The 23,350-nt window shown below is 50.7% G+C and overlaps 11 protein-coding genes across 11 annotated transcripts; 8 read left to right on the forward strand and 3 right to left on the reverse strand.

Moving 5' to 3' along the window:
* Nucleotides 1-2,336: 2,336 nt before the first annotated feature.
* Nucleotides 2,337-3,357, reverse strand: VTN49DRAFT_3742 (uncharacterized protein; the record flags this gene model as incomplete). The annotated part of the gene is made up of 2 exons (XM_069411611.1): nt 2,337-3,263; nt 3,316-3,357. The coding sequence occupies 2 exons, from the start codon at nt 3,355-3,357 to the stop codon at nt 2,337-2,339; spliced, it is 969 nt and encodes a 322-aa protein (XP_069268212.1).
* Nucleotides 3,358-7,773: 4,416 nt separating this feature from the next.
* VTN49DRAFT_3743 (uncharacterized protein) lies at nt 7,774-9,421 on the forward strand (the record flags this gene model as incomplete). The annotated part of the gene is made up of 5 exons (XM_069411612.1): nt 7,774-7,798; nt 7,856-7,949; nt 8,007-8,405; nt 8,615-9,261; nt 9,312-9,421. 5 exons carry the CDS (start codon nt 7,774-7,776, stop codon nt 9,419-9,421), a joined length of 1,275 nt encoding a protein of 424 aa, XP_069268213.1.
* A 54-nt stretch (nt 9,422-9,475) lies between these two features.
* On the forward strand, nt 9,476-10,482 carry VTN49DRAFT_3744 (uncharacterized protein; the record flags this gene model as incomplete). Its single annotated transcript, XM_069411613.1, has 2 exons — nt 9,476-9,976; nt 10,075-10,482. 2 exons carry the CDS (start codon nt 9,476-9,478, stop codon nt 10,480-10,482), a joined length of 909 nt encoding a protein of 302 aa, XP_069268214.1.
* Nucleotides 10,483-11,080: 598 nt separating this feature from the next.
* Nucleotides 11,081-11,388, forward strand: VTN49DRAFT_3745 (uncharacterized protein; the record flags this gene model as incomplete). The annotated part of the gene is made up of 2 exons (XM_069411614.1): nt 11,081-11,284; nt 11,353-11,388. The coding sequence occupies 2 exons, from the start codon at nt 11,081-11,083 to the stop codon at nt 11,386-11,388; spliced, it is 240 nt and encodes a 79-aa protein (XP_069268215.1).
* Nucleotides 11,389-11,491: 103 nt separating this feature from the next.
* VTN49DRAFT_3746 (uncharacterized protein) lies at nt 11,492-15,201 on the forward strand (the record flags this gene model as incomplete). The annotated part of the gene is made up of 2 exons (XM_069411615.1): nt 11,492-15,035; nt 15,098-15,201. The coding sequence occupies 2 exons, from the start codon at nt 11,492-11,494 to the stop codon at nt 15,199-15,201; spliced, it is 3,648 nt and encodes a 1,215-aa protein (XP_069268216.1).
* A 784-nt stretch (nt 15,202-15,985) lies between these two features.
* On the reverse strand, nt 15,986-16,530 carry VTN49DRAFT_3747 (uncharacterized protein; the record flags this gene model as incomplete). Its single annotated transcript, XM_069411616.1, has 3 exons — nt 15,986-15,990; nt 16,060-16,246; nt 16,345-16,530. The coding sequence occupies 3 exons, from the start codon at nt 16,528-16,530 to the stop codon at nt 15,986-15,988; spliced, it is 378 nt and encodes a 125-aa protein (XP_069268217.1).
* A 286-nt stretch (nt 16,531-16,816) lies between these two features.
* VTN49DRAFT_3748 (uncharacterized protein) lies at nt 16,817-18,097 on the reverse strand (the record flags this gene model as incomplete). The annotated part of the gene is made up of 1 exon (XM_069411617.1): nt 16,817-18,097. One exon carries the CDS (start codon nt 18,095-18,097, stop codon nt 16,817-16,819), a length of 1,281 nt encoding a protein of 426 aa, XP_069268218.1.
* Nucleotides 18,098-18,553: 456 nt separating this feature from the next.
* Nucleotides 18,554-18,876, forward strand: VTN49DRAFT_3749 (uncharacterized protein; the record flags this gene model as incomplete). The annotated part of the gene is made up of 2 exons (XM_069411618.1): nt 18,554-18,571; nt 18,646-18,876. The coding sequence occupies 2 exons, from the start codon at nt 18,554-18,556 to the stop codon at nt 18,874-18,876; spliced, it is 249 nt and encodes an 82-aa protein (XP_069268219.1).
* A 230-nt stretch (nt 18,877-19,106) lies between these two features.
* Nucleotides 19,107-19,495, forward strand: VTN49DRAFT_3750 (uncharacterized protein; the record flags this gene model as incomplete). Its single annotated transcript, XM_069411620.1, has 2 exons — nt 19,107-19,267; nt 19,315-19,495. The coding sequence occupies 2 exons, from the start codon at nt 19,107-19,109 to the stop codon at nt 19,493-19,495; spliced, it is 342 nt and encodes a 113-aa protein (XP_069268220.1).
* Nucleotides 19,496-19,704: 209 nt separating this feature from the next.
* On the forward strand, nt 19,705-20,908 carry VTN49DRAFT_3751 (uncharacterized protein; the record flags this gene model as incomplete). Its single annotated transcript, XM_069411621.1, has 2 exons — nt 19,705-20,231; nt 20,284-20,908. 2 exons carry the CDS (start codon nt 19,705-19,707, stop codon nt 20,906-20,908), a joined length of 1,152 nt encoding a protein of 383 aa, XP_069268221.1.
* A 63-nt stretch (nt 20,909-20,971) lies between these two features.
* VTN49DRAFT_3752 (uncharacterized protein) lies at nt 20,972-23,347 on the forward strand (the record flags this gene model as incomplete). Its single annotated transcript, XM_069411622.1, has 3 exons — nt 20,972-21,240; nt 21,287-21,374; nt 23,009-23,347. 3 exons carry the CDS (start codon nt 20,972-20,974, stop codon nt 23,345-23,347), a joined length of 696 nt encoding a protein of 231 aa, XP_069268222.1.
* Between the last annotated feature and the right edge of the window lie 3 nt (nt 23,348-23,350).

Genomic DNA, 23,350 nt, shown 5'->3' on the forward strand with positions numbered 1-23,350 from the left:
CCACTGCCAAACCCCGGATATACGGATGAAAGACGAAGGGGATAATCGCTGTATTTAAGACATGATCTCCAGATGAGAGCAAGGAGGATAAGTTCATTTTGTTTATCGTGCTCATACTTGTTCTTCGCTACAACTTCGTTTTCTTTCCATCTTAAGTAGGCTCGCAACGTCGAAGTTTCGCACAGTACCTTGCACGTAACTGTATTCCATAACTTTAATGGGTTTATAGTAGGGCACTCTAGCATTCGACGACCAAATGCTCAGATTCGAGGCAAATAGAACCAATGGATGCAATCAAGTTATATTTCACGGGAGACTCGTGATGTCCGATTACACCATGCTGCGTTCAGGAGAGAGAGCTATCACTCATCTCATTGATCAGTGGAAACTCGCGAGAATCGTGATGTATATATAAAACCGTTTCCGTCGGAGTTCCAAAACGCTGAACACTAGAATTTATGAGTCCGATTGGAAAACACAGAGGTGGCCCAATTAACATGCAACACAGAATCGATACGAGGCTCGAATATTTTTCGGACTGGGGCCCGGGAGATGAAAATAATCGTGTTTGGAATGTTTAATTGAAGTCATGTCTGGAAGGCGAGTTTTCCGGCCGCTTACGAAAGAATACATACGTTTCAAGATTTGAAAAAAAAATGCTAAGCAAAATGGTGAGAGAACAAATAGTAGGTGCAACTGGAATCGCGGCGATTACGAAGCAAAAAAGCATGGGTATCCTTCATGCTCCATATCTCGACCTACTGCGCAAGCATCTGTCGTGCATTTGGGGAACCTGATCTGGCTTTTTTCATGAAGGGCAATGGCCCAAATTCGAGTTTTATGGAAATGAGTAAAATGGCAGTCGAATTGTTCCGATTTAAATCTGATTGAACACCCGTTTTTCCTCAAAGTGGACGTATAGTCACAGGTCGAATCTGCCACTGGATCGAGCAAACACAATATTCCATAAATGTAATCCTTCGCGAACACAGCATTCGCTGAGAGCCTGTAGCCTACCGGTGTCGAGAGAACTATGGAAATATTGTCATCCGCAAGTCTTTATAGCCGGCGAGTCTTCAATTATCTGTTAGGTGGTCATGAGTCATGGTGGGACGCTGTTAGATCCTGTTAAATTTCAAGGGGTTATGGTGGATACCCAGGAGCATGAAGTACGCCGACTGAGACAGACGTCGAGAATAATGTTTAAGTTGCAGCCACGACCAAACCCCGGATATACGGATGAAAGACGGGGATGATCGCTGTACTTGAAGACATGACCTCCCAGATGTGAGGGGGGGGAACAAGTTCATCATCGTGCTCATACTTGACTGTTCTTCGCTACAACTTCGCTTTCTTTTCATTTTTAGGAGGCTCGTAACGGCGAAGTTTCGCATAGATCCTCAGGGGCATGGTGGACTTGCAGGACCATGGGAGCAAAGAAATTGAGACAGTGGAGAGTTTTAAGTTTGAGGTCTGAACCTTGACTAACCCTTGGATGAATACAGCGCTGGAGGGAGAATCGCTGTACTTAAAAAGACAATGACTTCCGCACGGACTAGAGAGGCGGAACAGACAAAGGGAGACAAGAAGCAAGCTCATTGTTTGCGCATACTTCATTATTTACCTTTTTTTTTTTGGACCATCTTATTATATATAGTAGGCTCGTAACTGCGAAGATTCACACATGATCGCGCAAGATAAGTATGGATCTGCAGCGTTCGGTCTGAAGGAGCCGAGAGCCGATGTTCGGCCTATGAATCCTCTCTCTTTTGCATAAAATTACTGGCGAGGGCGCAAGTTTTGGAAAAAAAAAAAAAACAGAAAAACTTGTCTATCCTCAAGCCCAAATGTTCTCATTTGCAAAGGACGTCCAGAATCGAATGCCGAACGAGCAAACGACTAGTAATTGAAAGGGGCTGAATAATGAGGGGGTTTGGGGACGTTGTTTTTTGGTTGGATTCGCGACAGCAGTAACCTTGGAAGCCAGGACCTATATGGATTTTACAATCACGTCCCATCCTCCCTCTCTATTGTTTCATTATCAGTTGGGCAGGGCTAATCGAGATTCGCCGTTGTGATACTACCTTACGTGTGGCCAGAACGACAATCGGATACCCGGAAAGGGGCAGAATCAAAGGACATTTAAGGAGGAGAGATGATTTCCATTTTCTAGATGGACTAATGACGAGATTCTACAACTATCAATCACAAACACGTCCCATTGATGCATCCATGTTCACCGTCATTACGCTGGTAGGCTCGTAATTGTGGTCCATCGCAGATTCCAGTCAAGCGTGATGCATGCTCTATGGAGTCCCGCTTTTCTCGCAAAGATCTCACCACTCAATGGCAGGGTCTGTATTTTCCGCGTGCGGAGTCCATTCGTCTTCGCCCGTGCCAAGGATGCAGTCAGCTTTAGTCCGTGAAAAATGCTCCACGTCCCACTCATTCGTGACTATTTTGTGTGTCACCTTATCTGACAAGGCTTTACTATCTGTGGCTTCAAATCCATTGTCGGTCCACGGCATTTTCTCATTCGGTGTCCATTGCAGATCCTGCTGAGTTTTCTTTTCCTTTGGATTTGGCCAATCGTCCCAACCGGTAGTCTGAAGTTCAAATCTTGGACTCGCATTGCAACTCTGCCGCGATGAGTTGTTCGTCGGACTTCCATGGTCATCTCGTAAGGTTGTTGCTTTTTTGCACTTTATTTCTCCCACCGTGTCACGACAGACATCAACCTGCAGATTTCCAGTCGGCATATACTCTCCTTGATTCGGCTTACTGGCTCGATCATGGCTGCTCTTCTGCCTGAGTGTCAGCGGAATATTTGGTGGCTGAATCCAGACATCGCTGTACACAAACGTGAATTTGGCGAATGGATGTTCCAGGGTGTCGAGATACCGCGGTCGTCCTATAGGATGAGAATAGATGTACGGCTTTCCGTACTGGACGATCCATGACTGCACGAAATTCGAGCAAGTTAAATTTGCCATGTCTTTTCGATTGGGAACTTGAGATGGCAGGTCTTGGCCATCTCCGTGCTTGTGGAAGGGCCGGTGCCTTTTTGGGTGAATTTCCGGCGCTTCAAGGGATAAACTCAAATCCTTCGTGCAGAACGTCCCAGACTCGTAGCGCGCCGTGCCACAAGCACATCCGTAGTCGTATGTTGGGGGAAACTGGAGTCGGGGAACGGAATCCGAGCGGTCACCATCGTCGTCGGTCACGAGCGGACATGTTTCGGAACATTGTGGTGGAGGAATACTCTGCGAAGTTTCGAATTTTGAGAATTGACAGTCGAAGCAACGTAAGACATACACTTCGATGGTCCCAAACTTTGTCTTTCGATCTAGTCGACATAAATCCGAGCCAATATCTGTGGAAAGAGAGATCAGATTATCAAGGACCAAATTTGCAGGGGCATTTGCAGTCCAGTTTACCAGCAAAGGTGTTTTTGAATGTCCAATCCCTGCCCAGACACTCTCCAGTTTGTAAGAACTCTTCTTTCTGACGAACTCTGAATTGAACGGGGGCTTTGTACAGTCCAGTTTCAGAGTTTGGGTTGAAGCTCAGGCCACGTTGGCTGCGGTTGCACTGATAGTGTCCATCTATATACACAAGCACCGAGACCCCTTCGAAAATGAACTTATTCAACATCAAGTTGATGGTGAATCGTGTCGGTTCTGTGGGGAGGTCGATGTGACACTCTACCGCTCTGTCAGCATACTTGATAGAGTGCTCATGAAAAGGCATGAGTCCGTTGTTAGCATCCTCCACATGGCAAGTGATGTTCTGGAGAGTCGGCATGTTGTGCTCTGGATGTCAGTAATTCGCCGACGTGAATTGAATGTGGTTTGTAACTATCCGTACTCGTATGATTGGGACGGCCCGTGCATCGAACTGGGACGACGAACTTTGCTTTCGTGTCAACCAACGACGTGCCACTGAAGCAATGCAGTCATCACCGGCACCAGGAGACGGCGACCGATGGCCTTCAGTGATCAATGGTAGTTTCCGTGACTACTGAACTTGCCGAGTGTTCTTGTAAATCACGCCGTTAGCAGTTCCTTCCGTTTCCAGAAATTCCCGCCATCTCTTTATATCTCCCCAGGTCTCAGGTGCCTCTTTATGTCGTGTGAATCGAAGGACAGCATGAAGGGACGTAAAAGCCTAGTGGGGGAGATAGGTTATGTGCATCAGACCAATAGCAATAATATATTCCTTCACTGCAGTCTGCATCAGCGATTTGCTGTTGGTCCTGCCGCAATTCACAGGAAGGCGAGAAGTATCCCCGCATGTGTTGTGATGTTTTGTGCCTGTTCGAACACAGTATTTTAATACACTTTCATGCCTTTTTCAGTCTATGCACAGTGGCTGAGGTCACTTGTCTGCCGCGCAGCACATGACCAAGCCACTCAATGCGAGAATGATTCCGGGAGCTGGAGCGTATTTCGTAATTGCTGGCTGGTTTAAACAGTCAGCAGGTCGAGCGTGCCGCTGATGATAGAGCAAGGATACAACCCATCCATATATGTACATGGTAGCTAGCATAAGCGGTGTTGGTTATGGAAAGGCAGCCGAGCACTATAGCATCCAGAACCTGCCTCTCGAATATATGACCTATTGTATTCAAGTATTGGTAGGCGAGTATCCGTCGTCCGCCTCATCGGAATCGTATATCAACAAGGCCGGGAAGTACGTCGTCCAATGTGACGATGGTGACGAATCAACCCTAAGCCGGGTGCAGGTATAGCCAGCTCGTACTCGACGGCCACCAAGCTAAAAGTTAGGAAGATTGACTATGACTTGACCAGCCCTTTTGTAGAACCCTATTTTGATCTCCATACGGGGCAGCGAACGAGGGGCCGAATATCCAATACTGATCTTTCCAGATCTCTGGTTCGAGGTCCTTGGAGACGGAGCCTGCTCGCGGTGCCGTCGAATGGGGTTTAACTAAGCCTGCGCAGTGCACAGACGGGACTTCGTCATGAAAATATTTCGTCGTGATGGTGAACAAATCCCCCGATAGACACAAATCATATCATCGCGTCCACAGCGGCTAGCCGGGACTCTGCAATACTGATTAGGGTCTCTATCTCTACGACTACGATGTTTAACGTTCCTGCGATCCAGAGACCCTGGCTGAAGGTCCCAGATGCCGCCGGATTTGAGGTCCCGAAGTGGCGATGGCTATGTCTTGCTGAATGGACGTGTGTTCTCGGGGACGATTTCTCTGATCTTGCAGTCAGAACATACCCTGGAGTGGCTGGCAGCTTCGACAGGGAATGGACGGCGAGGTCGACCTGTGCTTGATGCCAGATGTTTTAGATTTTCGACTCCTACGAGACTGCCCGAAACCGGTAGATTTTGCTATGACGACATAAAGAAGTCGATAATCAACATCGGGCCGAGGAGCGAAGACGTCGGCCGCCGCCGTGGCGAACGTTCCGTCGGCGTCTGGCAGAGAGGCAATCAACCCAAGGGGTCCCGAGAGAATCTGGCTGCATGATGTACTCCCGTGATGACCATGAAGCTTGACATCGCACTTGGCCCGGGAATTTGGAGAGAATCGTCAGAGAATCTGCCATAGCGGTCTATCGATCTTTTCCGTTGAAGTCAAGGAGCGTTCTCCGCAGATCGTGCGTTCTTGGGTACCACCCAGTACATACCGAAGCAAATGGTCAAGGATGTCGTGAGTTCACGCACGTATTCATCAGAGATACATCTGCCAGTTTACTTCGTCAACCCCGCGTGAGCGAGGAAACACTGACACCTTCGCTCACTGTATTCTCGGAGTCGCTTGCTATGCGGACTGTTTCGCCCTGTCCTGCCACTTGCGGCGCCGGCAGAAGTTACTTGTGTCAACTTCGTAACTAGCTTCTGCGACGGCCAGTGGTCCGAGTCACTCGTCGTTGTGGCCATGAAGTTTCAAAGACGGTAGCCTGGCTAAGAAATCGGATTTGTGCCGAAATACCCCAAAGCGGGGAGGAAAAGCTGCGATTCTTTGCGGCTCTCTAGAATCACGCTCAACGTATTCCGTCTCGAATACAGTACAGCCTGGAGATTCCTAGGAGCCGCTGGATCCGTCCGACCAGCCGCACGTTTCGTCATAAACAGACAGTATCAGACTGTTGCGACCGGTGAATCTCAACACCTTCTCGTTCCCGTGGCCAGCTATGACGAGTAGGTGTTGATTCCTGCAGAAACAAAATCCTCCCCAGTGGGCATGGACCTAACCCTCTCCGGTAAAGTGAGAGCGCCGTGACCATGGGAGATGTGGGAGATAGTCGAGAACGCCCTCCAGATGTTCTGGGATGTCATGTGACTCTTCAAGCCCGCTCATGACGACTCCAAGGACCCGATGTCGAGTCGGATACTTTTGCAACTTCTTGTGTATCCCGATGTCGCGAATTTTCGGGCTCGGGGTGAATCTATCACATAACCAAGGCCATCAGGGGGAGGCGGCATCGCGCACATTGCTATTCGCACGGAACGCAAGCCAACCGGTAGAATGCCTTCCTCGCTGAACATCTATCTCTTCGCCACCAAAGCTTTCTCGCACACGTCAGCAGCGTGTATAATCTCTGCGAGTTGCTTGTCAAATGGTTCCTGGATAGACATGGACTGTTCCCTCTTCGGTTTCGCAGTCTCCCGTTCAGGTGTGATAACGTCGACAGGTACATGCAGGTCTCATGTTGGTTGAATACGGGACAAGGGATAGAAAGTAAAGAATTGCAAAGTCTGCTTCGTATTCGATCTCGGACGCGCTGTCACGACCCCAGACATCACGTGTGGCCCGGGATCCAGTTCCGAGGCTTTCTGGGTGGGCAACCACTACTTCGTATCCGATCATAACTGTAACCACTCCTTTGCAGAGATTAGAGCTCTAGAAGGACTGGACGACGTCGAACAGATTGGCATCGGATCTCCTTAGCAGGCCAGTGGTGAGAACTCGACTGATCAACGTGGGGACATTGTGCTCTTACTCGCTCGGTTAGACAATACAGCACTGCGAAATGGAAGCCATCAGCCAGTTACCCGAATGCCGATGGGGCTCATTCCGGACATTTCACTCTCTCGCATGCAATGGCTGAGCAGCTTGCAGAGCAGTCCTCGCCCAACCGGCGAACAGGAAATTGGAGCTCTGCGGGTTGGACTTTAACGCATATCATCGAAACTCGTGGCTGAGCATGCAGCTCTCGATGACGATCACGTCTTACCGCAGCCGACAACTACATACGGGGGACTCTGGACATTGTTCAAACGAGGGGATTGTAACGGTGGTTCCACTTGGGTCAGTGATTAGCTCACCAAAGAGGATGCGCACGCCACAAAGCTTAGCATTGCCTTAGCTTCAGGTCTCTTGGTCCCTGGACCCATTGGGTCAAGATTTTGTTGGTGTATCAATTAGCGAATCGAGAATACGAAGTCGGGATGATCCATGAGAGATGACTCCAGTCTCTCCACGAGTCTCAACTCGGTGGACAACCCCGTATTCAGACTTTCCGTGTTGGTCCGACACAGTACGTCAAAGGCGAGAATGTGCATATTTCAGTTAGATCCTCAATTGGCCTTCAGGGCTCGACAAACTACAGATCTCTCCACATTTCTGAAGACAACACAAAGCCTGCGACGAGGCCGCGAGGCCGCCGGATGTTCGTCCTTCCGTTTGAATAGGCCCGCGGACAAGGACCCTCTCTCCCGATCCTGTGCTCCCTAGTGTAATCATCATGATTTGTCACTCTCAGCGATCTTGATGTTGCCGACGTCTCGGGTATGATCGCAGCCGCAGTCGCTGTGGGTAAGGACGGACACGTCTGCTGGGAGCCCGTTTAAATTAGCTGACGTCACCTGCCAGTCCAAGTCTTAGTACCACTTGCGCTGCCTCTCATCCTTCTCGGCGTCTTGAGAGACGGACAGGAAAGTGCTACTACTGCGTCTGCTGTCTCATGGTATGGAGTGGTTGCTCGACCAGGAGGAAATCATAGATGGCGTTAACAATATTGCAGGTCTGTAATTGGACGATTCCTACATGGTTCGCGATGGCCGACCCTCCTTTCTGCGGACTCGGCTTCAATTGGAGGTGTACCGTGGCATATTGTACTCATTACCCGAATGAAAACAATCATCGCATTCCTGATTGCGATTGCGGCCGTGGTTACTCCATTGGGGCTCTATGAAGCCATTGTCGAAGAAGATGACTGGACGGAAAATGTCCCATTTCATTACATTCGATACCCGACCGAGTTTGGGTCTGGGACGCCACCGCGAGCCGATCTGCCCTGGAGCCGCATTTGCGGAGTTGCGGATCCAGTCGAGTGCCCAAACTCGTTCAGCAACATAACGACTTGGTCCAATGAGACCGGCGATTATTTCGAAGTCCATAACTATGATTCCCATGTCCCGCAGTATGTGATTGATGCGTTCCAAAGTAGCCTGGAGAATATGGAGGACTCCGTTTCCAGCATTTTTGACATTCAATCACGGTCCTATTCATGACAGCTGATTGCGGATGATCCTGAGGTGACTGTGCCAGACAATGGCCAGCCATACGCAGTCGCTAATTTTCGCATGATGTCGAGTAATATCCTGGCCGACGACTATCTCGCAGTTGAAGGCCTCGTTGTCGACATGAAGAAGGAGGAGTTGGCTTCCGCAACCACAGCGCGCCGCCGCGGGCTCCATATGGAAGTACCTGGTCGAAGGATCTTCTCTTCATTGAGCCCGAATCTCAATGCGTCGACACGAATTTGACATTTGAATTTAGCCGTCCAAGGTATACTAGGGAAGCATTGAATGACGTTGTCGACCTCGTGTTGATCGACCGCGGCGGGTTTACCAATTTGAACAAGACGTATCCCAAATACGCAAACACGAATACTCAGCGAAATCCGCGCCTCTGGGATAGAGCGTATAAGGGCGCCTGGATTAATAATGCGATGTTCATGGCATTTATGAATGTGACGAATCTCAAGAACACAAGCGATCCAGATTCCAGAGCATTCACCTTCCTGAACTCGCATGTGGGAAAACGATTCTCATTGATGCGCAAGAACAGTGGCATCGTGTCTCCTATCGCGAATACACTTGGTGCCAATGGGTTCTGGACAAGTCCATTTCATGGGAGGTACTTGTGGGGGCTGGACGGAGGTATTGAGTCGTGGAATGTCTCGCTCTCGAACAACACGAATACCACCATTCCTGGTGAAAAGCCCTTGTACGAAAATCCTTATAATATCACCGGCGACGACCTCACTTCGGCTGGTAAAGTACTGATGTCTTTTGGTGTGTTCAGGCTCGACTAACGTTCGTAGGTATTCTGTGCTCTGGCAAAGGTGCGGGGGATGATGCCAATCTTGATGATTTCGTCGCATCCTGTGGACTGGTGTATGGTGCACCGGAACGGTTGGACGGCAAGTCATAGTCGATTGTTTTTGAACCCGGCAGCAATTGATCAGTCCCACTCTACTCTTGCATCATGACTGTTAAGGCGACAATCAAAAGGGTGACATTCAGATTCAACGGAACCGATGATCTGTCCGGTCTCAAGGTTATCGAGATCAACAACAAAGTTTATCCAGACGAGGAGTCGAAGCCTCTTTGGGGTGTAGAACGCTCGAATTTGAAGCTCAGAAATGTCAACCCACTATGGGGCTTAATCTCAAGTCCAGATCAGGGCAACATTAGCCTGCATACTCTGCGGCAAGAGTCGCTGTATCTTTCTGGTTTCAGCGATGGGTCGAAATTTTCTTCCAAATGGAATGTCCAGAATCTCTCGGGGGTCGGATTTTACAGCGAGGCACTGGGAACTCTGTTCGATTTGGCCGCTATGTCTCCCACCGACCTCACTCTTATCCCCAACTATTCCGGAAAAATGAATCTGGACATGTATCGTCGGTGGCAGGATCTCTCCAGATCAGCTGAGTCTACTGCAAAGATTTTGAAGCTGATCTGGACTGATCTTTCCGCCAACGCGGTTGTTGGCACCAGGGGACTGCACGGTGCGATAATGCAGGGTTATTCTTCATCAAGTGTGTCCGGGCCGTTGTCCAATGCACCAGCTGTTAATTTATGCAGAGACGGGTCCGCTATCGCTGGGCATATGCCATTCCCGCCCCGATCGTGCTGGCCCTGACTGCCGCCATCACAGTTGCCACAATGGTCTTCACTCTGATGGGTCAGGCCAACATGACTCGGATGCGCCAATATCTCAACAAGACGTCCCAGGGCCGTATTTTCACAACTTACCTGTACGTCCAAAAGGGTGAGACGGCTGCGCAAGCAGTGCCAGCAACCCGCAAGCCGAAGCGAAATTCAACGAGAAGATGGGTGGAAAACACGGGCAAGTATGCAGTCACGGTGGCGGAAAGAGATAACGATTCTCTGATCATCAATGGTTCTGGAGCGCCTCAGGCGTTACCATTGCTTCAGGAGACTCCGGTGACGCAAAGGGAAGAAGTTACGCTCCGTGATGATGGGAAATGACTTGAAGTGCATAGGTATAGGTAGTTACTGATACCACTCGTATATAGTCACTTCATATGCTGTTGACCATGTTTCGAAACAATATCACCTTCTCTCGAGTATTCTGGCCAAACATAGGATAGAGTCCAATGTCCGGACTGCACTCGGACAAGGCATAAGGATTACTAGTACTGACTGCATAAATGGGCACCTGCTATCAGGGATCGTCCTGTAACCTAATCAATCTGTACAATTTGGATATTCACGCACTCGCATAGCATGGAACTTATAGTTACTAATTTGTTGTTCAAAGATACGAGCTAGCAATGATTTCTGTATGGTGTATAGAACGGAGGACCTTTTTAGCCCTCGTTCCGTGTAGCAGCTTGTTCCCAAGGCTAGCCCGCTGACACGGTCGCTTCTTTGTCGTCGTTACAACGAAACATCCGATTAGAAGTTCCTGTTTCGTTATAACCAGGTAATTCCGTCAGTTTTGCGTAGGATAATCAGGATGGATGGCTCCAGATTGAGTGATATTTCGTTAAATTCGAGTTTTCGTTATATTCAGAGAAATCTTACTAATACTAAGAATTATGATCTGATTGGCGGATACGTCTGTATGAGTAATCCGTGGATCGCGAACTCTCATCTGCGCGACCCGCGATCCCCTGTCGGTGATGAAGCCTCTCGATACCTGCACCCAAAGCGCATTTTTGAAGCGCCCAGCCTTTCCCTGATCCTTTTCAGCCAACGTGTGCCGGATCTTTTTCGTATCGTTCCCAAGCTCGTCGATCGCCCGGTGGATTATGTCTTCCTCTACCCTGTAAGCTGTTTGATAAATGTTGTTCCTCGCCTTTTGACCCGCGACCACTGACCTGTCCGGCTGCTTAGAAAGCTAGGGTAGTGCTTCGAACTTGTTGTCATTGAGACTCTTGGCGCTGGCTGCATGTATAGCGATTGGCAATAGTGCTTCGAGGATGTTGCTTGCCTGTCAACAACGTGAACTGCTAGCTTCTAGCCGTCCCGCACCATGTCGCGATCTTCCGCAGGGTTTGCCGACTTCTTTCCGACGGCTCCCTCGGTCCTGCAGCAAAAGCAATCAAAAACAACAATAGAGAAATCGCGGCCAAAGGTTACGAGTAATGCCAGTGAGACCGTTGACTTGACTGCCAAGGTATCCCGAAGCTCGCCGGAGCATCAAACTAGCCGCGAAACGCCAAACAGGAGCGTCGTCAAAGACGGTTTACCGCCATCTGAATCTGGCGCGAAGTCAATTTCCACCACGAACAATGCTTCTGGGGGCGTTGCGAATCCCGAGAGCAATGGCCATTCTGGTGCTTCAGCTGGGCCGTCAGGCGCTGCACGGGGAAACAGCCAATATGGCTATGTCCTAACGCCTCAGACAGTCGCGGAGCCATCATCACCGTACGGGGAAGCCACACCCTCGCGAGCCGGAGAATATTCTAAGGATGAATGTTCGACAAAGGCGACACACGAGTCGGCTGTCATAACCCCACGACGTACACCACCCAGTCCAGCCAAGGATAACAGCGCGCTCCGGATCAAAGTAACAGGGCAGAAATTGATTTATGACCCCGAATTGGAAGGATGGGCTCCCGGAAAGGACAAACCGAGGAAACCTCAATATGTGGATATTTCTCCAGAAGGCACGACGACCGTTGATCCCCGGCTGTCAATACAGAATTATTCGCGGGGCATTGCTTGCAAGCAAAAAACGAAATACAGGCCTTCCCCATACTCCCTTCGACCTTGGCCGTACGATCCGGCAACGTCAGTTGGCCCGGGACCGCCTACGCAGGTTGTGGCCACTGGGTTCGACCCGCTCACGCCCGTCACTGCAATCCACGCATTCTTCGCGAGTTTCGGCGAGATTGGGCAGTTAATCAACCACACAGATCCCGTAACTGGAAGATTACTTGGTATCTGTTCGGTCAAATTCAAAGATGCTCCAGCCTTCAAAGACGGCGGTCCGCGGTCCGCGGCCAGTGCTGCGAGGATTGCGTATACTGAGTGCAAGAGGGATCAGCGTATCGGCACACATCGAATACGGGTGGAATTGGATCGTGATGGGGTCGTCTCCCAGCGTCTAATCGAACGGGCAATCGAAACATGGAACAAGACCACAAAGCAGGAAACTGGTGTTGCCGAACAGCAGCCGCGAGACAATAGGCCTCCACCAACAGCACCGAAAGGTCCAGCTGCCAGAACATCGACACGTCCTGGGTTCAATCCACCGGAGGGGCCTAGGGCGTCACTAAAACCGGCAGCCCAGTCTCTCGTTGAAGAAGTTCCCATTCTGGATCAAATCAAGAATGACCCGTACATTTTTATAGCGCATTGCTATGTTCCGGTGATGGCTTCGACTGTTCCGCATCTTCAGAAGCGACTGAAAATGTTTGACTGGAAGGCAGTGCGCTGCGACCGAACAGGTTATTACATTATTTTCGAAAATTCTCGTCGCGGAAGGCAAGAGGCGGAACGTTGCTATAAAATGTGCCATATGACAGCGCTTTTTACTTACGTCATGAATATGGAGTGCCGACCTGAGGGCAATCCGAACTACGAGCGGACTCCTAGTCCATCGCGAGTGAAAGCGGAGCAGAAAGAGAAGGCCGAAAAGGAGAGGATCAAGAGAGAGCGCGAACTGGAAATTGAGGAGGAGAAAAAGTTGCGAGCTTCCAAGTTGGATCCGGCAAAGGAGGTGCTGAGCATTGTCTTGCGCGAACTAAGGGACAAGTTGATAGAAGATGTGAAAGTGCGCATCGCGGCTCCGGCATTATTCGAGTACCTTGATCCAGAGCGCCATGCCGAGAAACGGAAAGCGTTGGGGATTCCCGATCCCGAGGGAGAGAGGCAAAATCCATTCAGATTCGGTGCCATCGGATCTCGTATCGATGATGTTCAGGATTCACGAGCTGGCCTCCTTAAACCTGGCCATACAAACCTTCTTTCGCTCCCGCGCATACGGAAACGTAGCGGAATTGACCGTATTGGCATCGGTTTCGCTGATGAAAGACGCCGACGCCAGCTTGGCAAGCGAGAGGTTCGCCCACTTTCGCATCGCCTCCAGCAGCTACACGCAGCTGGGGATTCGGATGATGAGGTTCGCACTCCTTATACTCGAGACACTGATGAACAGGAGAGCAGACCAGCAAGTCGGATGAGTGTTGAGTCGTCTGAATCGGAGAGCGATGATGACTATGACGACTTTATATATTCTACACCTTCGATAACCGACAGCGCCTTAGACGCTGGATCCCTGGGCATTGCCGGCGAGGGCGTCCACCGGACATCGATTGCTGAGGACTTCCTTCATGACGCGTCAGCATCCGCCCGCAAGAGAAAGAGATTGGATGAGCAACTCGAGGCTCGGAAGCGGCAGAAAGATGACAAGGACCTATCGCGTCTAGAGGAGGATATCGATGAGAAGCCGCATCTGGCAACGCATCCGGACGCTGTCGGGGCTGAACACCAACCTGCTGATTTCACCAAAGTTGACGATGAGGCCGATCGTGCAGCGCTGGCTGGTGCAAAGGCCGTTTCCACTGAAGATCTGGGATTGCCGAAGGATGGGGAGCGCATTCCGCAGGAGTCCATTGGGGACTTGGGCGTTCCTACCCAGGACACCCGGAAACCAGAAATCGACTGGGATGTATCTTTTGATGAGCCTCGGCCAACCGTTGAGGATGATGACATGCTTGTGTTGGACCTCGATGGCTGGCAGAGCATAATCAAAGATGATGAAGACTTGCGGTTCCTTCGAGATGTCACTGCAGGTTGGCCGGCATCCTCACTTGGGAATTTGACTGCGTGGGCCTGGAAGCAAAGAGAGATCAAGGCTCTCACACGGCCTGGCGCATCTGGCCCGACCCACGTAGAGACTACCATCCCGGGCTATTTTGTTCCCAACTCGTCGGGTTCTGCCCGCACGGAGGGCCGAAAGAGAATTCTTGAGGCGGAAAAGTCGAAGTATCTGCCCCATCGCATCAAGGTTCAGAAGGCCCGCGAAGAACGGGAGGCACGGGCAAGGGAGGATCCGCAGGCGGCAGCGACGGCGGAAACAGAGAAGACAACGGCCGGCAAGTCAGCGTCGAACTCAACGTCACGGTCGACCAGAGTCAACAATAGGCGTCTTGTTGCGGACATCAATGCTCAGAAACAGGCTCTTCCCACGCTGACGGGGGAGAGTGATGTCCTACGCTTCAATCAACTGAAGAAACGCAAGAAACCTGTCAGATTTGCGCGATCAGCCATTCACAACTGGGGTCTATACGCTGAAGAGAACATTGCTGCCAACGATATGATCATCGAGTATGTCGGTGAGAAAGTCAGACAGCAGGTTGCGGACATGAGAGAACGGCGCTATCTGAAGAGTGGGATCGGCAGCAGCTATCTATTCCGGATCGATGAGAATACTGTCATCGATGCAACGAAGCGTGGAGGCATTGCTCGGTTTATCAACCACAGCTGCTCGCCGAATTGCACTGCTAAGATCATCAAGGTCGATGGTAGTAAGAGAATTGTGATTTACGCGTTGAGGGACATTGAGCGAGGTGAGTCTCCTTTCACTCCCTTTAGCTTCACTTGTGCAACTGCTAATCAAGGTACTATATAGATGAGGAACTCACGTATGATTACAAGTTCGAGAGAGAATGGGATAGCGATGACCGGATTCCTTGTCTTTGCGGTTCTGCCAGCTGCAAAGGATACCTCAATTGATTGTCGATTGTCTTGGGGGCATCATCGGCAAAGCAATATGATTTGCAGAGGTGCATCTGGCGGTGTTTTTCTTATTTCTTTTCTTCGATTTCAAACTCTAGGCGTTCCGGAGGCTACGTTGATAAAAAAAATATTTCATGGTCCGATCGGTTTCGTCTAATGCACGGCATTTACAGGAAGACCCTAATGCATGGACTGCACTATGTGTTATGTATATTATCTGGGGATGATGATTTCCTTTTTAATTGCTTGATGTTGTGATGTTTCTATATTTCGAGAGAGTGCAGCTTCAGCGAGACATGTAACTAGATCAAATCAACTTGGGGATTAACAGCTTCATGGATTTTGCACTGCTATATATATATATAAGACTTGCTAATTCTTTTTGTGATCTACCGTAACAGATCGATACCTCCGAGTCGAAGAATTTGATGCGTAAACACTTGAAGTCAATGTTTTTGACGGATGCAATCTCGCTCAAACCCCTAAAGGGTTCAACGCAACATCGAGGAGACGATGTGACTTATTCCCATCCCAAACGTCATCAGCAGCGTTTCGTTTCATTGGACCTTCCAACAATCATATTCATATTCAGCAGCGATGATGCCAAAAAAAGCGGCTTGCTCTGGCCCAGGGTCCCATAATGAATCTTGATATCGAGCGAGCGACGAGGCCCGTGTCCACACGCACCGACCGGTGAGAAGCTATCCCGCCAGAGCTATCAGTGATCAGCCAAATTTCTAGAATCAATTGGCAGACGTCTATTCCTAAGAGCGCAAAAAACTCAAACTGGACCGTATTAGCATGCGTAATCCATCCTCAGATCCCGTTATACAGCCGAAGTTGTGTATAACATACCTAGGTGACTCGGCAGCAAGAAATTGGCAATCCCATCCTTGATCTGATATTCATGTCCACACTGCTCGCAAACGAGCTTCCCTTCTACAACGTGTGTCTCGAGGAGCAATCGATGGAGATCCTTCAATACGGACTCGTTCAAAGCGTCGCCTTCTGGTTTGGTTTCTGGAATGGAAGGAAAGCCTAACTGTACTCTTTTCCGTCAGCATATAGTCAAATTCAAGAAAGGAGCGACGAGCTGTCGACATGAAAACGACAAACGGGGAGTTGGAAGAAGAACCGAACCTCAGCGGCAGTAGTTCGCAGGTTTTCCCAATTCAACCGCGGAAGGATATTCTGAATGAATTGCGGGCTATAGTCTATCTCTTGATTCTCGAGTTCCGCATCTCGGAAATGGAGGGGCAGTGAAATTTGTGAAGACCGGCAGCTTTTGACGGCGCATGTGATGAAGTTGGCGGTGATGACTTTCATGGTGGGCTGAGATGGATCGGGCGGCTATGGGTTGCACTATGCAGTCAGGCGGTGATTGACTAGCGATCCGAGCGCGGAGGAGAGGAATTCGATCAATAGAATATCAGTTTCGTACAGTATTTTCTTGAATCTAATGTCTGATGACTAAATTTTTGTGGTTGGATTGGAGTCTGGGATCAGATAAGATAGATCAATCTGTGCCAAGATATCAATGCCTAAGGCAACGAACGGCCTTCCAACAAACCCCCAGGATCCAGACAGACGACTGAGACTCGGGAGAGAATATTTACTTGACTTGGACATCTACAAGATCGGAATCGGTGATATCAGCATCTTTGACGCTGCTGTCAGGGTCCAGCCTGTCTCCATCGAAGAGCAAGTAGACCTCCTTGTCCTGCGGGATCTTCATTTTCTCTCGGAATTGTGCAATAAGATCCGCGATGGCAGTGGATTCAGTGACCTTGGCGGTCAAATCCCCGTAAACGGGGTTCTTCAAGACGACCTTTATCGTAGGCATTGGCTTTGATTGGACTTGGTCCTCCTGCTCATCATCAAACGAGTATGGATTCCTCTGGGCCAGCTTGATGTCACGGGCCTGCAGCTCTTCCGTGGTCGCGACCATGTGTATGCGTAGCACGTCGTCGTCGGGCGCCATATCAAACGGCCAGCCGTTTTGCGAGGATTTGTTGTGAACACCCAGACTCTTGCAGGTTGTGACATCGAACAGTCTTTTCCTATTCCACGTCAGGAACACGTTGGATGTCATCCTCTCGTCGAATCCTTGTCGTTTGCACCATGCCAGCCGTACATCCCGCAGTCGCTGAGATAGTTTTCTTTGAACGACCAGCGGTTTGGTATTAGGAATCTCCGATGTGATGAGGATCTGGACTACCGGGTCTTCCTCAGGCGGCGGCGGTGCAGAGCTTTGTGGTTGAGCATAAGCTGCCGCAGGCTGCGCCTGTTCCTCTTCCGTAGATTGCTCTGGTGGACGTTCAGGTGATGATTTGTGTCCTAAGGGTGCCTCTTGCGCGGTATTCTGCGACTCCCTCGGTTCAGAAGGTACATTGTCCAAAGTAGATTGAGCCTTTTGGTCTCTGTTACTCTCAGACTCATCGCGAGTTCGATCCGGAACCTCTCGACGTGGCAGAGATGCAATCTCCTGGATGTCAGAAGCAGAATCGTCCGGCTCTGGGCGACTCTCTATCTCAGCATCACCTTGATCATTCTGGCCATGTCCTTGTCCCTCTGCAGACGGGCTCTCCAGATCAATCACATTTTCCTGTGTGGTAGGTTTTGCCTCGTTTGCCTGAACGTCTGCTGATTGGCTTGTGTCAGCTTTAGGTGACCCCTCGGCTGATTCACTGGACACACGACGCCGCTTTGTCTCGAGCTCCTTCTGCTCTTTCTCTGCAGAAGCTCTTTGTTTCAGTGCTGCTTCCCGCCGTTGTCGGTCTGCTTCCACAATATCGCGATAAGTTTGCTGGGACCGTCGGTAGAATTCTGTGGACGGAGTCTCGTCGCTCCTTGCTGCCCACTCGGGTCGTTTGAAAAAGGAACGCGTCCCCATTCTAGAGGATAATCCAATTCTAGCTGGCCCGCATCGTTAGTTTCCGCGAAACTTTGAGCACGAATCACACAGGTCGTGGAGGGCGAGCAAGATTTGCCCCCTGAATATGGAACTGACACGCACTTTTGATTTGTTATGATTATTCCTTTCTGAAGTCCAGGAGACGCGCTTGATCAAGCATTGAAATTGAAATTGAAGTTGCGGGCACGTCGCCGTAGTAGTTAGTATTCGGAGGAGTTTAGCGTTCGCAGCGATCCGAACCAGTGGCACGTGCAGGTTTACGTGTTTTTTACATCTAGATACATTCGATTTTTAAATACGCATACAGAAAGAACCCCGCGATCTCATTTTGAAAAGACGATTTTCCTTGAAAGACACAATTGCGGAACCATAAGTGAAATTGGATCCCATGGGAATCGCAATACATAGTTGTCAGAGTTGAGATCGCGGCTTCGAATGTTGACGAGACAATATGTACGGCGTATTGCCAAGGAAATGACGCCGTAATGTAACGAACTTACCATTGATGTCTAATCGATCGGGTCTAGGACCTTTTCGACCTTCCCGCCAACACCTCCATCAACCTTTCGCAGCAAATCAATCACATCTCCGTGACGCCTGCACACATGGAGAACGGCGCGGCTGCCGAGGGAAAAGATCCCTCCTCCTTCCTCAGCGAGATCCTTGGTGCGCCTGTGACGGTCAAACTTAATTCCGGCGTTGTCTACAAAGGCAAGACAGCTTTCTCATCTGGAGTTAGGAAAGTGAGATTGCTCTAACACACAACAGGCGAGTTGCAATCTGTCGATGGCTACATGAACATCGCGCTGGAGAAGACTGAGGAATACGTCAACGGACAATTACGCCGGAGATACGGCGATGCTTTTGTGCGCGGCAACAATGGTACTTTCGATTGGGCTCTATGATTGTTCCCTTCATTCTGCTGACATTTCTCCTGCTAGTGCTATACATCTCGGCCCAGTAACTGTTTCCTTGTCCGCAGTTTCTCATGCGCCCTCGGTACAACGTCGGCCTCCCTATTCATTTCAGAACTGGATCTTTCCACACCTCATCGGCGCGGTGTCTCGCTAGGACAGCAACTGTAAATCCGCTCGTGATATTCTTACGAGCAACTTCGAGATTACTAGCCTGTTTTATGAATCATGACTCGTCTTGTGGAGCTCTTTAACCTTGTCTGTGGCCGTTCTGGCATGCAGCCATGAACAATACGCCATGATTGGCGGCCATCTGTGGTTGTTCTATGGCATTTCGGCGAGTAAAATGCAACCTAATCGGGGGAATTTCTTGAGAGGAATCGAATCTGTCTGGACGATTCTAAGCGGCATCGCAGTTCAGCTGCTGTACGGACGGCAGCTGGTGCTGTCGCCCACTCAATGAGGTGATTGGATGGGCTGCATGCTTAGTCAAATCTTGTATTGTAAATTACGGCTGTTTTCAATCGCGACATCGTAAACCCCAGCCCGCAGCGATAGAGAAAAAAAAAATGCCCCGCCACCCAGTCCGTCTGCGTCTTCAGCAGTAATCCCCCCTCCATTGCGCTTAAATCCCAGCGATTTTCAAATCGAAGGATCGCAAAGGCTACAGAAATGTCTCTTCAAGCTATCAAGTATGACGGCAAAGACCTGTTGATCCTAGATCAACTCAAACTGCCATATGTGGAGGAATATGTACCAGTCCGCAATGCCCAGGAGGGTTGGCATGTCATCAAGGAAATGCGCGTGCGTGGCGCGCCCGCAATTGCAATTGTCGCAATCCTCTCCTTGGCCGTAGAGCTGCGAAGCCTACTTTTGTACAATCGGCTGTCGAATAGCGCCGAGGAGGTCGGTGTCTTCATTAAAGAGAAGCTCCAGTACCTCGTGACAAGCCGGCCGACTGCCGTGAACTTGGCCGATGCGGCACGCAAGTTTGAGCGGATCGTGGACGAGCATATCCGAGAAGAGACGGCAACGGGACAGACACTCGCAGAATTGTTCCTTCGGGAAGCGGGGAAAATGCTGGCCAGTGATTTGAAGGATAACCAGAATATCGGAGCACACGGCGCAAAATGGATCTTGGAACATGCGCGTCGTCCGGGACAAGACAAAATCAATGTGCTCACGCACTGCAACACGGGGTACGTTGCTTATACGACGGTGCCATGTGCAATTTGCTGACGACGATCCCAGTTCTCTGGCTACTTCCGGCTACGGAACTGCATTGGGTGTAATCCGATCGCTCCATTCTAACGGCGCTCTCTCCCGCGCATACTGTACCGAGACACGGCCTTACAACCAAGGCGCGCGACTTACGGCATTCGAACTAGTACATGATAAGATCCCTGCCACGCTGATTACGGATTCCATGGCTGCTGCCCTTCTTGCCGACCCGAAAGCATCGATCTCTGCCATCATCGTAGGCGCGGACCGAGTTGCGGCCAACGGAGACACAGCGAACAAGATTGGCACGTACGGTCTTGCGGTGCTTGCCAAGCACCATGGAGTGAAATTCCTCGTTGCGGCCCCTCGGACCACCATCGACCGAGGAACGAAGTCCGGGGAAGATATCGTCATTGAACAGCGGCCCGCTGTGGAGGTCACGAAGATTCGAGGTCCTGTGGACTCTGGCATCTCGAACGGACTCTCGATGGAGACCATCCGCGTGGCGGCCCCTGGGATTGACGTGTGGAACCCTGCATTCGATGTGACTCCTGCTAGCCTTATTGACGGAATCATCACGGAAGTCGGCGTGGTAGAGAAGGGGCCGGATGGGATCTTTCATTTTGACGACATCTTCGCGGGCGCCTCGTCGTGATCCTTGGGTGCGGCGCTGTCATTGGACGTTTCATCCTGTTTCAGGGATTCGTTCCCTTCCACCATGGAAAGGAGCTCGTCGATTTTGTTCTCGATGCTGGACAGATGGTTCTCGAGCGCCGAGGCTGTCTGTTCGCCTCTACAAGAAAGCGTGGTTAGGTGGGAGAGGCAACGATTCTTTTACAGGAGGGAAGTCACGGTAGAACCATACCTAGCTAGTTCTCTGAGCACCTGCCAACCAGGATCAGTCAGGACATGCCAGGGCCGACTCAGGAACAAGGGGCAATTGATACCTTTGCCAAATCCATGTCACCTCCAGGAGTGTCCGCCATGGTGTGTTCTTTTGATGTGGCAAGATGTTGTTATCGGCACAATGCAGTGATGCAGGTCGCAAGAACGCCAAGGAGAGCATCCCCTCACTAGTACCAGAACCGATTAGTGCCTTTGCCCCGCACAGGGTGGCCACCGTAAGACAGCCACCGTATGGTATTTTAGGATACATCAAGCCGAATGCCCCCTGTCCGGCCGTTGAATAGTTTGGGACATCAATAGATTCAAAGTTTGCAGGCCAGCAGCAAAGCATTAGGCCGCTTGGCAGGGGAAAGGGACTTGACCCTAGAGTTGGATCCCTGCAATCTGGAATGCACACAAAAAGGACAGGCGGTTCATTCCGTAGTCTAACCTTAACGGCAGGAAAGATGTCTTGCCCTTTCAAATCTTCGGCCAAGCGGCTTTGCCCTCAAAGCACCGCCGCACAACGCCCACGCGGTCCATAATGACAGTTCCTGCTCATAGGTAACTAACCAACTTCGTACAAAGGCGTTGAGAGAACTCTGCTCGATGGAGCTGAGAAAGAGGGAAGAGCCCGCTCAGCCCAGTCTGTACCCATAAATGACAAATTTGTATAAAATTAGCCTCTCGGCTCCTTCATTCCGAATCGGACGCAGAGTGTCAACTGTCAAAACGCAGCAGCCGTCCGCTTTGTCGGCCAACCATTGCAGATCACACGCATCCTCCTCGATCATCAGCGGGATTCTGGACTGGGAAATAAAGTTACCCTCTCGGCCACGGCATCCAGCGCATTGACGATATGAACGACGGGAGAAATTAGAAATAACCTAGCTCTTCTCCATTTCCCTCTCTTGCTCGTAGTTTTGGCTTCGTCCTTTTTCGCCTTTTCGGGGGATGGATCCCTATTTTCTAGGCTAAGACAAGAATAGCTCTTGCGCTCTTCCTCCTTTCCGCGCAGTACGAGTCCGAGGAGCATCAGGTCCGCTTTTGGGGCATTCCACCATCATCGCGAAGAACTAGTGACTGATTTATTGGATCCACTTGAGCTTGGGACAAGGGAGTGTGCAAACTCCCCCTCGGGGAGGGAGGTGTACGAGTTCTGCCGTCGGCCCGTCCGTCATGAATCAGTGCGATCCAACACGATCAGCTCTGGTGGCTTCCTCCACCCGATTGAGTTTAATGGCAGGGCGATTGACTGCAGGTACTGGCGAAATTGCATCTCTCCCGACTACAGTAAATAATAACAATAATAATCAATTGGCCACTAAGCGCCCACCAACCGTGCGATCTGAATCCGATGGCCCGCCGCTGCGGCTGACAGGCGTTGGATTCCAGGGACCAACTGGTCTAACTGCCAGACAGAGATCCACGACCGGCGATCCTCTCATTGGCAAAAATAGCCACGACACCGCCACTTTCGGCTCCACTCCGCATATGTAGACATGCGACCAGGGAAGCTCCGCAGCCACGGATCATCAAGGGGCTCTCGGCGTGCTCCTCTGGCAGCTATGCATGCGAATGGCCGCCCTCACTAGTGACCTGTTCACTAGTTAATGCGTGTGGGTGGCTTATGTCAGCATCCCAGAGAAAATCGCACGCACCCGCCACGACCCATGGGCCCGATCCGGCCGAGGAGAAGCTGGGGAATGTGGTTTTGCATGCAATTGGCGTGGTCGGGCCGAAATTGCAGTCTGTTTGTGAGACAAGTCTCGGGCTTGGCTGTTGGCCTGAGCGGTTGCTAATTTTGAGCCACCCGTCGGCGTGCGTGGGCGGAGAGCGACTTTAAAATCACCAGGTCCGCTCCTTCTAGACCGTTGGGTGTCCCAAGCTTCGCTCCTGCCCGCTGCTGCATTCTCTCTGCTCCTGCCTCGACCCTCGCTTCGCTCCTGCCGTCTCTCGTCCACCTCTCTGCCATTGCCCCCTTCCTCCTCCTTGCGCGCGGCTCGGTGGCTCTTTCCCTGTCGGTGAGCTCAGCCCGCACTGGTTCCTTCCCCGCCTTGCGCCTTCCCTGCCCGCCACTGGTCCCTCTCCACCGCCTGCCTCGATCGCCCTCGCCGGGTTCTGTGCCGGTCACTGCATTCTGCGCCCGTCGCTGATTAGAAAAGGACTCGACTCGACCTTTTTCCGTCGACACAGTCGTTGCGTTTAATCG

Source organism: Thermomyces lanuginosus (assembly GCF_041956635.1).
Source record: "Thermomyces lanuginosus strain ATCC 200065 unplaced genomic scaffold VTN49scaffold_29, whole genome shotgun sequence".
Taxonomy (NCBI): Eukaryota; Fungi; Ascomycota; class Eurotiomycetes; order Eurotiales; family Trichocomaceae; genus Thermomyces; species Thermomyces lanuginosus.